At 45.2% G+C, this 10,405-nt stretch overlaps 1 protein-coding gene across 2 annotated transcripts; it reads left to right on the plus strand.

Moving 5' to 3' along the window:
* Positions 1-6,183: 6,183 nt before the first annotated feature.
* Positions 6,184-9,282, plus strand: RPP25L (ribonuclease P/MRP subunit p25 like). Of its 2 annotated transcripts, none has more exons than XM_074196566.1 (2): positions 6,184-6,252; positions 8,328-9,282. In XM_074196566.1, exon 2 carries the CDS (start codon positions 8,347-8,349, stop codon positions 8,893-8,895), a length of 549 nt encoding a protein of 182 aa, XP_074052667.1. In that variant the 5' UTR covers positions 6,184-6,252; positions 8,328-8,346; the 3' UTR covers positions 8,896-9,282. The 2 variants fall into 2 exon arrangements, with proteins under 2 accessions (XP_074052667.1, XP_074052668.1); XM_074196567.1 differs by lacking the exon at positions 6,184-6,252 and adding an exon at positions 6,462-6,840.
* The last annotated feature ends 1,123 nt before the right edge of the window (positions 9,283-10,405 follow it).

Consider the following 10,405-nt stretch of genomic DNA (forward strand, 5'->3'; position numbering starts at 1 on the left):
CTGATATCCTGTTGGGGGTAGGGGAGAAGGAAGAATGGAGTTTTTGCTCAGTCCTCTCTTGAAATGCATCAACTTTCAACAACAGATGTTTGTTAAGCATCTGTTGTGTTCTGGATCCAATAGACAACCAATACATCACATAAAAGCATTAGAAAGAGGCAAAGCAAAGGGCTGGGAGGGAGGGGATCCAAGGGACTTCCTTCTGACCAGGGGATAAGAAAAACTTCTCTAGGTAAAGTAGTACACTTCAGTAGGACTAAAAGATAGGTAGGAATTCAACAGATATATATAGGTATAGTATTTCAGATATAAGGAACAGTGTGAACAAAGGCACAGAGATGGGAGAGTAGAGAACCTGGTATGTTATGTGGGGAAATTGGCAGAGAATAGGTAATCTGAAGCAGTCAGAGAAGATTATGAATAAACTAGAAAGGTAAAATAGTATCACAACTTGGAGGGCCTTGAATGCATGACAGATTCAAACTGTATTTGGTAGATATCTGGGGAGGCCCTGAAGATTTTTGAACAGAGGAATAACAGTTCTGTATAAAATACTTGGGCAGTGATATAAAAGATGGATTACAATTAGGAATGAGTTGAATAGCCCTGAGCTCCTTCCCAGTCTTGTGCCTCCCTCTTGCCTGCTCATCTGTTCATTTAAACTCCCCTGCAAATAGATATGTGAAATGCCCTTTCTAACCCCCTTGGGTGCTATGTTATTCCCAGGTCTTGTGATAGTAGTCATGGGAATAGGGAGGTGGGCTTGGAGTTTTATGAGTTTTTTTGATCTATGAAAGGCAAACAGGAATGGAAGGTGGTCAAATTGCTCTGATGTGAGCAGGGGACAGCTGAGACCTTGGGTGGTCAGAGTATGCTCTTGCTGAATGAACTTTATCAGGACAGAAGCTGAGATGTAGGAGGGGACTATGAGATGTTCATATGGAGGTGCCACTAGCTGAAAATCCTCTGGGAAAATCAATTATTTGGCTTTTGCCCTTTGACCTGAATGTCATAAAAGCAGCTGAATGATGTTTATTTAGAGTAAGAAATTGAACTGAGAAGCATGTACCTTCAGTTTTCTTTCCAAGTTCTCTACTACCATTGTGTAAGGTAATAATATAATAACTAGTATTTGTATAGAACCCATTATGTGTCAGATACTATGCTAAGCTAATTTACAAAAATTATCTCATTGGATCCTCACAACAAACCCTGGGAGGTAGTTACTATTGTTATGCCTGTTTTACAGATTGAGAAACTAAGGAGACAGAGGTTATGTGACTTGCCCAGAGTCACATAGCTGGAAAGTGTCAAAAGATGGATATGAACTTAGGTCTTTCTGACTCTAGGCCCAGCACTCTATCCTTCACAAAACTAGCTATAATCTAATGCTGGCCTAATATTATTTCAGTCAGTATCCCTAGGTATAATTCTTGATATTTGGTCAGACTTTCCTGTTCCTGAACCTTGGTTTTCTTTCCTCTTTAAGGGAGAAGCAATCTTTCAACTGAACCAGTATATACTGAAGCCAGCCCCTGTTCCTGGCTCTAATATCTCAATTGATCACAATCAGCATTCCCATTCAAAGGGTTGTTGTGAGAATCAGGTGAAAAAATATATAAAAAGTACACAACAAACTTTAAGAGTGCTATATAAAAGATTATTATGTATATTCATCATATACCCATTTTACAGATGGGAAAACAATGTCAGAGAAGTGAAGAGACCTATCTGATACCACGCAGAATAAGTGCAGAAGTGACCAGACCCCAGCTCTTCTAATTCTAAACCTGGGGCTTTTCCTATTAAGGATTACCTCATGTCAAGATCCCAAGGGTCTAACTCACCCAAGTGCTGTGAAATCACAGAGGAAGGAGATAGACCAGTATTCCGTAGTTCTTTTGGAGGTCGAGGGAGAAGGGGAACATATCTAGTCTCAAACATCTTATCTGTTCAATCTTTCCAAAGGTCAGAAATAGAAGGTAACCTCATTAACCTAATTAGAGGAGCAGTCATCACAGGTCTGAGTGCCTCCTGGGGTGTGGGGACCAGAGAGGAAATGGGGTCCTTGGCCTTGGGGAACTCCTGGGCCATTTACATGTGCAATGGTGGAATAAAAAACAAAGGCAAATGAACAAGAGGAGAGAACTCTAGCCCTGATTTGCTGCATCCCCTAGTGTCCCAGTCAGACAACTTGCCTTTATTGACATTGTGTCTTTATTGACACCATGACTTTATTGACACTGTGACTGAGAAACAAAATGACTTCAACAATCCAACCACAAAAAGCAATTTCTTCTCAATAGCTTCATGCTGGTGCCCAACAAAGTGCTAAGGGGGGTGTGTGTGTGTGGGGTGAGAGTACAGAGCAAGAGAAACAGCAAAGGGAATATAGAATGCTATGGAGTTCAGTCTGGTCAGGAACTGAAACTAAGGAGCTGACAATAAATGCTGTAGGAACCCAGAATAGGATAATTTCACCCAGGACCTTGAAATCTCAAAATTCATTTTCATTTATTTGAGTTTATGATACACATACACTGATCAATGAAATTGAAAGTCTAATCCTCATTCTTAACCCTGCTCTCATGTTTATATTTTGGTGACAAGGAGGATGAACATTAACTGGTTCTGCCCTCTCCTGCTAGACTGACCATTTGAAATTTCCACTTTAATTAAATTACATCCTTACTCTAGAACCTCCAGTGTTATCCCTCCATGATACATTTCAAAATTTTTTGCCTGGTATTCAAGGCCCACCAAGCAAGCAATGACTCCAAACCTCCTTTCCAGCTTCATCTCTCACTGTCCACCTCTGTTCTTGTCAAACTTGATTACTAACCATTTCTTGAATATATCTAATGTTTTCCTACTTGGTACATATCTCACTTCATTATATATACTTAAAATGTGCTCCATCCTCACCTATCTCTGCCTGCTGAAACACTATCCATTCTTCAAGTGCTACTTACTCTTCAAAAGCTACCTCACCAGTCACTCAAGTCAGAAATAGTTTCTTCTTCCCCTGATGAAAATCTCTTAGAACACATTGTATTGTGATCTTTGAGCAATTGCCTCTCCTAAGAATAAGCTTCTGGAGGACAAGGCTTACATTGCCTCATATATTGTGGCATTTCCACAAGGTCTATGCAATATCTTCTTCCTCTGCACAGTAGGAATTGGATAATTGAGGGTACTCTAGAAGGGCAATATCATCAGTTCAGAAGTAAGAATAAAAATGGGATCTTCCTGGCACAGTGAGGGAACTGACCTGGAATGAGCAGAGGAGAATTTGGAGGGCTGTAACAGAAGAAGAGGAGTATATATTCCACAGGAGCCACCATGACCCACCCTTTCTGGCTGCAATTTTCTTGTGGTCCTCACTCTTAAGGGAGTGAAATCAGTTATTCACAAAATAGAGATGATTAGAATCACACCTAATCTCAAAATCAGAGAACATTTCATCAGATTCTTTTCCTTGACTGGGGAGATTCTAAAAATCATAACTTTCTACTCTTCAGTCCAATCAGAAACAATCCTGGGGAACAAAGCCTCTGTTTTGTATGGGACTGGATAGCGTGCTGAACCTGGGGTCAAGAAGATTCACCTTCCTGGTTCAAAGTTGGCCTTGATACTTTTTAGCTGTGTGACACTGGGCAAATCTTTTAACCCTGTTTGCCTCAGTTTCCTTATCTGTAAAATGAGCTGGAGAAGGAAATGGTAAATCATTCCAGTAATTTTGTCAAGGAAATCCCAAATGGCATCAGGAAGAATTGGAAACAACCAGAATGTTTCACCAATGATAACAGCAACAAATCATTATAGGATAATTGATCTGATCCTTACCCCCAGGAAGCTCCCACTCTTGTGTTGGGAGATAATGATCTCTACTCTTGGGGAACATCTAGATTAATTGGGGGGGAAGGGAAGGCAAACAGGAATTTTAAACTGTGTTTCACAATAACATTTATATGGTAGTTAATATGTGTCAAGCTTTACCGTGTGAAACAGTTTACAATTTTTATCTCATTTGGTCTTCACAACAATCTTGGCAGATAGGTGGCGTTATTATTCCCATTTTACAGATGAGCAAAAAGTGAGGCAAAAGATTAAATGACTTTCCTAGGGTCATACAATTAGGAAGCATCTGAGGTAGAATTTGAACTGAGGTCTTCCAGAATCCAGGCTTGGTGCCCTTGTTTGCTGGCTTACATCTAGGTACCTCAAGGATGTGATTGTTGTTAAACCAGATTAAAAAAGACAAGCCAAGAATTAATTAAGAAAGACAAGCTAGGGGTGGCTAGGTGACACAGTGGATAGAGCACTGGCCCTGGAGTCAGGAAGACCTGAGTTCAAATCTGGCCTCAGACACTTAATTACCTAGCTGTGTGGCCTTAACCCTATTCGTTGCCTTGCAAAAAACAAACAAACAAAAAAAGACAAAGCTAGAATTAATGGAATACTTCTTTCCTGGCAGGGAAGAGTGATCTGGGTAAACTCAGGATTAGGCAGACTGAGACAACAGTGGAAATATGGATTATTAATTTCATTTAAAAAAATTAATAATGTAAAACAATCAAAATATGAAATAAAATCATACTTTTGATTCATATTGTTTACTAAACATTTACAATGTTCCTGTCACAGTGAGACATCTAGAGATAAAGAAATAAAGCAGGACCCCTCAAGGAAAATACATCTCTTTGGTGAGGGGAATGACAACATACAACATATACACAGATAAGTAAACTCAAAATATTTTATGGGAGAGAACATTAAGCACTGCTGAAACAGGGGAAGGCTTTGTGAAGGAACTGATACTTTGAATTGAACCCTGAAGGAAGCTGGATTCTAGGAAGCAGAGGTGAGGAAGGAGAGAGATTGGGGGGTTGGGGGGGAGATAGTGGTGAAATTCTTCTTATGGGGTCTGCCTGTGAAGGCAGGGAGTTAGAGATGAAAAGTTTGACATGCATGGGGAGGATCAAGTTAGCAGACCTGGGAGTTTGGATAGACTGGATATGGGAGTAATGTAAAATTATTCTGGGAAAGATAGATTGGAATCAGATTTGTAAAGGGGGGGGTTTGAGGAGCTCTGCTATCCTTGCTTTCCTTAACTTCCTAATATCTTTCTTTTTTTAACTTTTTTAAAATTCAAGGCAATGGGGTTAAATGACTTGCCCAAGGTCACACAGCTAGGCAATCATATATCTTTCTATATGCATTGTATTCTTCATCTGTTTTCAGTTTTCATGGGGTTATAACTTTCCTATATTTTGGAGGTAGCAGAGAACCACTGAACCATCTCGAATAAAGCAAATGAAATGGTTAATCCTGTGCTTGAGGGAATATAATTTGGCAACCCTGCAGAAGATGGACTGGAGGAGGGAGACCTGGAAACTGGGTCTATCATTATAATTCGGTAATCTTGGTGAAAGGTGAGGAGGGCCTAGCAACGAGGGGATGCCGTGAGAGTCGCGTAGGTAGGATCCTGCCAATTGTGGGCGCAGTGGGGTTGAGGGACTTGCCCAAGGTCACAAGACTAGCAAGTACCAAGTGTCCGAGGGTGGATTCGAATTCAGATCCCCCTGTGGGCCAGTCCTCCTTTACAGCAACATCTGGCTGTTGCCAGAAGCTCATACTCGAATGACAGCGTGGTAGACCGGGAGCTGGCTGAGGCCGCGGCGTGATGCCAACTTGGAGCTGGTGGGAGAGGGCAGGGGAGGGGACTGCGGGGCTCGTCCGGCGCTTCTTCACGCTTCGGCCCTCCGCAGCTATCTTATGGAATTAGGCGATATTTCTGAGGCGTCCGTGGCGTTGTCCACGTGCGTGTGCAAGGCCCCCCCCCAAATGCCCGGGTGGTGCAGGTCCGGGTCCCCCCCACCCGTGTCTCAAGCCCTCCCGGCCGGAGCGATGATAAGGCCCAGGAAGGGGCTGGACTGCTTTGGAAGAGGGGAGGCCCCCCCCCCCAATTCTGTTGAGTACAACGCGCATTGATTAGGCGCCTACTACGTGCCGAGCGCGCCGGGCATTCAGTCGTCACCACACAAAGGAGAGCCTCGCGGGCGGGAGTCCCGGGGCCGGTGTTGTGTCGCCACCTGGCGGCCGCTTCCCCGAGGGGCGTGGCCTCGCCGGGGGCGTGGCCCGGAGCCGCCGCGCGCGCCCCCGCCCGCCGCCGCGCGCGCCCCCGGCCCGCCGCCCGGCCATCTTGGTTCCCCGGCTCGAGAGGTCCCTGGCGGCGGGGAGGCGGCGGAGGTGAGGGCCGCCGCGGCGCGGGGCGAGGCGAGGCGGGGCGGGGCGAGGCGGGGCGGCCGGTCTCAAAGCCCCGGCCCGCCCGGCGGACACAGGCCCCGGCTAGAGGCGCTCGAGAGGCCCCGGCTGCGGGCCGGCCGGGCGGCGCGGGGCAGCGGCCCCTCCCCCGCCCGCGCAGCCGCACACGTGGAGCCCACGCGGGGGCGGGGGCGGGGGCGGGCGCGGCTGCGGCCCCGCGCCCCTCGTTTCGTGTATTTCATCGTTTAGGGTTTCTTGCCAGGTAATAGGGTGCCAAGGCCGCACAGCTCGGTCGGAGGGCCCCCGACTCCAGGGCTGGGCCCTGGCCGCCGCGCCCCTGCGGCTCCTTGCCCCTTTGCCCCGGTCTTCCCTCGTGCCATCCCCGCCCGGCGCCCCCGCCACCCCGGAGGCCGCTGACCCGCTCATCCCTCCCTGCCCCGAGCAGCTTCCTGGGGTGGCAGAGGTGGGCGCGGTGGGCAGGGCCCTGCCTAGCCTGAGCAGCACTGAGAACCAGCTGAGAAGTCTGGATACACTTGTACACTTTCTGACCCACGGAAAAGCTTCCTTTGGCAGGTGGGGACGTAAAGGAGAGAAAACAAAATATCAGTATTGGATACAATATGGTTTAGCATTTATGTTACATATAATACCTACATTATAATGCAGCATATATAAGTATAGAATAAGTATTTTATGAGCTTTTACAGAACCAAAGTCACTTTGTTCACTTAGAAGTGATTGTTTTGGTAATAATCCATATTTCTTTTTCTTTCTTTTTTTTTTTTACTACATTACTGGTGTTGCTTGCCCCTTCAAAGAAAGCTATCACTTACAATAGAAAAGAAAAAAAGAAATAACCCCACATTTTTTTTAAAAAGTTGACATTGTGTTCAGGGTTCTGCTCCTGTATTCCCTTTCCTCTGCAAAAAGGGTAAAGGTGCCTTCTCATATCTCTCTGGGGCTAAGCTCGGTCAGCAGCTCGTATTTCTTATGCCACTAAGGTTTCCAAAAAACACTTTGACATTTCAACCTTGTGAGAATGTATGGGCAAGTATGTTATCCCTATTTTGTAGATGAGGAAACTAAGGTTCAGACATTAAGGATCTTCACCTAAGTTTACACACTTGGTGTCTTCATTACAAAGTTATGGTAAATTAGAGATATGTTTGCCTGGCTTAGAAAAATGGGAGGAGGTGGCACAAGTGGATAGAGCACCAGCCCTGGAGTCAGGAGTACCTGAGTTCAAATCTGGCCTCAGACACTTAATATTTACCTAGCTGTGTGGCCTTGCCAAGCCACTTAACCCCATTGCCTTGTAAAAATCTAAAAAAAAAAAAAAAAAAGGGAGGAGACCTACTCATTTGTCTTGTTCATTTCATCTCTGTATTTGACTCCCATCTAATTCCTTTCAAGTTTCAATATTGAGTTCACAGTTTTTCAATATTGTGCAGATTTTGTGACTGAAAAAGTAAATGTTTCATCTAAAGAAAAAAAGGAAATGGGAGGAGTTAAACTTAATTTTTTTAAGTTCTTTTTGAAAAAATTTTTGCCCTTTATTTTGTTTTAATAATAGCATTTATATTGTGTTGTAATGTTTGCAGAGTGTTTTTCCCATAGGCAGGTGCTATTATTCTTCTTTGACATAGGAGGAAACTTAAACCCAAACAGGTTAAGTGAATTGTCCAAGGTCACACAACTAGTAAGTGTCTGAGCCAGTATTTGATTCCAAGTCCAACACTCTGTTACACCATGCTGCCTTTACAGAAAGCTTTAAATACCCCTGCCTCTAATTTGATAGGTATTGGGATATTATCTATTGCAAGTTCTTGAGAAGGCAGTGACTCTTTGTTAGCCCTTTGTGTTAAAGTCAGTGGATTTTTCTTTAGGAAGATCCTGGACTGGGGAGGAAACATTGCTCCTTTCTTCAGGGTTACTCAGTTCTTATAGGGAGAGAACCTTTATCTTAGGTATTCTGTACTTCCTTTCTGAAATGAGGGGGTGTGTGTGGGGTGCTTTGGACTTAGCCCTAGGGTACTATGCATTCACTTCTCTTTCTTTAGGCACAGTGAAGGTCCAGCCATGGAGAATTACCAGAAGGCGAGCTCTGTAGAGAAACCACTGGTTCCCCCAGTGCCAAGTCTGCCTCCAGATACCTTGGAAATGCGGGTCCGGGATGGCAGCAAGATCCGTAACCTCTTGGGTTTTGCACTGGGCCGACTTGAAAGTGAATCCACCCGGCAAATAGTGTTCACTGGTGCAGGCCGAGCCACAGGGAAAGCTGTGACCTGTGCAGAGATCCTGAAACGCCGCCTGCCTGGCCTGCATCAGCTCACCAAACTGCACTTCCAGCAAACAGAGGATGCCTGGGTTCCTGTAGTGCCAGAGGCTGGTCTTGACCCCCTTACTGTACGCCGACATGTGCCAGCCGTGTGGCTTCTGCTCAGCAAGGACCCTTTGGATCCCAATGAAGGTGGCTACCAGCCCCCAGGTGCACCTCCTGGTCTGGGACAACCATTACCCCGAACTCCACCACATACTCCTCAACCTAAGAGGCGGGGGTCCCGAGCCTCAGGGCATTGGCAGGGAGGTGGAGGTGGGGCCCGAGGAGAGACCCCCAGGAGGCCCTGACCCCCTTGGTGGAAAGAGGTCTGGAGCAGATTCTGAGGTGCTCCCCAGGAAGAGTGGGACAATACTGAGGTCCCCATCACTGCTTTTTTTTTTTTGGTCCAATGGCTGTAGTCTCTTGCCACACTGCTGTTTTCTCTCTAGTAACAGGTGGAAATGAACATATGACTCAAGAACAGCCATGTTGATAGTTACTCTGAGGCTCTTGTGTTTTGTCAAAGACATTCTCAGCTTTCTCCTTGTATCCCTTCTCCTCCCTCAAGAGTGTTACCACCAGTTTTATTAATCTCTTGCCACTATTAGATTCGTTGGACTGGAAATATAAGGTGTTTTTCCCCCTGGAAAGGAAATGAGTTGGTAATAAAAGTTCCATTTACACCATTTATGAAACCCTTCTCTGCCCAACTCTGTGTGTGTGTGTGTGTGTGTGTGTGTACGTGTGTACGTCCCTGTCTGTCTCAGTATATACACACACTATGGAACTGATAGTGTGTCTGGAACTATTTGAATATTGCTGGGTTGGTTAGGACCAGTTTCATGAAGAAAGTAAGAGATGGGTTAAACATTTTAGTTGGGCCAAAGATAAGTGAAACTTATAGGGACTAGTACCAAACACAGGAGGTCTGGCCAGATTACAGAAGGATACATGTAGCATAAAGGGTACAGTTGGAAATGAGGCTAGAAAGTTGAGTTCAGGGGCTATACTGTAGAGGATTTTGAATGTCAAAAGAGTTTGAACTGTATGTGTGGTTCCTTGGAAACTATAATCAGTAAATTTAAGAAGATGGAAGCTGACACCCAGTTTTGTGGGGTTGGGTTCTGAGGTGAGGGCTTTACTCAGAGTGGAATTGGGCTGTGTGGAATAGTGTTAAAAACAATTGTCAGAGGACCTTTAAATCCCATTTCTTATGGTCATTATCTCTATAACCCTGGGTAAGTCATTTAGCTTTTGTGGCCCTCAATTCCTCATCCGTAAAAATGAATAGATTGGACAGCTGGGCCTCTGAAGTCCCCTCCTGCTCAAAATCTGGTTCTGGGATTAGCAGTTGGTGTTTCAATGTCTGCCCGTGAGCTAAGGGTGCTGAAAGCAGCCTCCCTCCCAATGATCATCATACCTCAGCCCCAGGGCAGCAGCAGGGCTGCCGGAGTCTTACTTGTTGTTCTGGATTTGGCCACATGGTGGCAGCTCTGTCTAGGTGTAATGCCCTTTCCACCTAATTTCTCAATCTGTCCTTGTAAATACTTGCTTACTGTTTGTCTAGACCCCTGTACTAAGGAAACCCTGTGGGATTGAGAGAAATGAGAAGACAGCCTTCATGTCCTCTGAGATCTTAGCCTAGGGAGGTAAGATTTCTAGGAGTGATGGGAAAATAAAGTCTAAATGGGTGATCTTGGGAGAGGATGATTTGTGTTCCAGGATGAAGGTATATATTACTCGACTCAAGTGATTGGGGAAAGAGAGAGTGGGAGAGTCTGGTGTGGTCGGTGTGGGCTGCAACACTGCAGAAAGACT

Source organism: Macrotis lagotis, chromosome 8 (genome assembly GCF_037893015.1).
Source record: "Macrotis lagotis isolate mMagLag1 chromosome 8, bilby.v1.9.chrom.fasta, whole genome shotgun sequence".
Lineage (NCBI taxonomy): Eukaryota > Metazoa > Chordata > Mammalia > Peramelemorphia > Peramelidae > Macrotis > Macrotis lagotis.

Bases quoted from the DNA above. Each gene is read 5' to 3' on its own strand.
- RPP25L (XM_074196566.1), top strand. From the start codon at position 8,347: ATGGAGAATTACCAGAAGGCGAGCTCTGTAGAGAAACCACTGGTTCCC.